Below are 1,870 nucleotides of genomic sequence, written 5' to 3'. Positions count from 1 at the left end.
AAAAACCTTACGAAAAATAAAACAACAAAAAACAAAACAAAACAAAAAAAAAAAAAAAAAAAAGAAAAGAAAAAGAAACCAACACAAAGCCGAGCACACAAATACTTTTTCTGTTGATTTTTGATTTTTTTTGTGTGTTTTCTTTCTCTTCGTGTTTCAGCACAGGGAATCACCTGAAGAAGTTCAGTCCGCCATATCCGAAGCGATGCATCACAGTTTGCAGGTACACAGGGAATCGTATGCGGCCAAAACTCATGACAAAACTATATATAAAGGATTGCGAGCCATTGGAGCAGGTACAGTGATGTGAAAAAAGTTGGGCGAGGGTGAGGAAGAGGAGGAGAGGGGGGGGGGGAGTAGGGGGGGTGGGGTGGTAAACGCTTTATAAAGGCTGTCTAAAAAATGTTTCATATGAAATGTTCAGTTCATCTATATCTTTTTATTCCAGTACAATGCTTGCAAAGGGAAGAGTTAAGATTGGACGAGCCCAGCACGTCAAGAGCATATTTTGAGCCACCCATCGTGACCGACGTCCAGGCTTCGCCTTCTGTAGAGTCCTCACAGTCGTCATCTGTAGTTCCCGGTATGTATGCAATACTAATTATGAACATGGTGCACCTGTCTTTCTTACATTTTTCTGGTCTTTGAGCAGGTTTACTGGATATTTTGGCTATAATAATAATAATAATAATAATAATAATAATAATAATAATAATAATAATAATAATAATAATAATAATAATAATAATAATAATAATAATAATAATAATAATGATGATAATAATAATAATGATAATATAATAATAATAATAATAATAATAATAATAATAATAATAATAATAATAATAATAATAATAATAATAATAATAATAATAATATTAATAAGGTCCTGGGTACGATTCTCGCTCGGCGCATAGTTGATGTAATGAAATGACAAACCAACCGGTAACCATTGTATTGTTCAAGGGATGCAACTCGAGAATATAACATAGGGTGTACAAATACCAAGGATTAATTCCCTTTACAAGTTTATATCAACACATCGACTACGACAGTTGTGTCTTAGAATAAAGGCTATGCACCTGTCTTTCTTACATTTTTCTGGTCTTTTCTCGGAAAAAATAATGTCATAGTGTTAGCTGTGTGACGGTAAAGGAGTAAACATTTCTTTAATAAAAACTAATAATCACACGGCTTTAAATGATTCAAATATCTATGTTTATTCTTTTTAATTAAACAGATAAAAGTGTGCTATATTTCACAAAGACTTTGTCTGCAATAAACCCGGAGAAGTGCCCCAATAATTACATCAGAGAAGACAAGGTCTTAAAAGGCGTAAGTAATTTATGAGTTTGGCTTTGTTTCCTTAGTCTACATAATACGAAAATTACGGAGTAAAGGATCGGCTTCTACTGGGAGATAAATTGGAAAGTTCGGGGGGGGGGTGGGGGGGGGGTTGTCTCTGTAAATAAATGTAAAGAGATTTATCTAATTTTTCAGTTACATCAGAGTAAAAAAATACCTCCCCTCCCACTCCCCACTCATGTAGATTAATTCTCGTCTGGTACAAATATATTTTCTTTTTTTTTTCTTTCTTATTTTCCCCCAGATATATGTGACGGCCAGGAATAAATTTACTATAGACGAACCTCAAATGGCCTTCCATTATTTAGGAGCCTATAGAAGGAAGACGACGGTGGATCCAAGTCTTATAAGATCACTCAGGACAGCCTTCCCAGAGTTTCACAGAACCTTTGCCAAGATTAAAGATAAAACTTTAACAGATAAAATGCGAGCATGGCCTGAGGACAAAGACCTTATTTTCGAATAGCCTATACAGTCCATTCCTTTTCTTTTATTATGACAACAA

General features: G+C 34.3%; 1 protein-coding gene across 1 annotated transcript in view; it reads left to right on the top strand.

Annotated features, from left to right (window-relative positions):
- LOC144962293 (uncharacterized) overlaps positions 1 to 1,632 on the top strand; it is a 3,843-nt gene extending 2,211 nt beyond the window's left edge. The window contains exons 7-10 of the mRNA XM_078895200.1: positions 161 to 296; positions 449 to 583; positions 1,241 to 1,339; positions 1,610 to 1,632. Coding sequence (XP_078751326.1) covers positions 161 to 296; positions 449 to 583; positions 1,241 to 1,339; positions 1,610 to 1,632 — 393 coding nt within the window. The remainder of the gene's footprint in view (positions 1 to 160; positions 297 to 448; positions 584 to 1,240; positions 1,340 to 1,609) is intronic.
- Positions 1,633 to 1,870: the final 238 nt, after the last annotated feature.

Source organism: Berghia stephanieae, unplaced genomic scaffold, assembly GCF_034508935.2.
Source record: "Berghia stephanieae isolate SIO BIC M18660-M18661 unplaced genomic scaffold, UCSD_Bste_1.3 scaffold8, whole genome shotgun sequence".
Lineage (NCBI taxonomy): Eukaryota > Metazoa > Mollusca > Gastropoda > Nudibranchia > Aeolidiidae > Berghia > Berghia stephanieae.
Note: the sequence above shows the minus strand (reverse complement) of the source record. Positions and strands in the feature narration are given on the sequence as shown.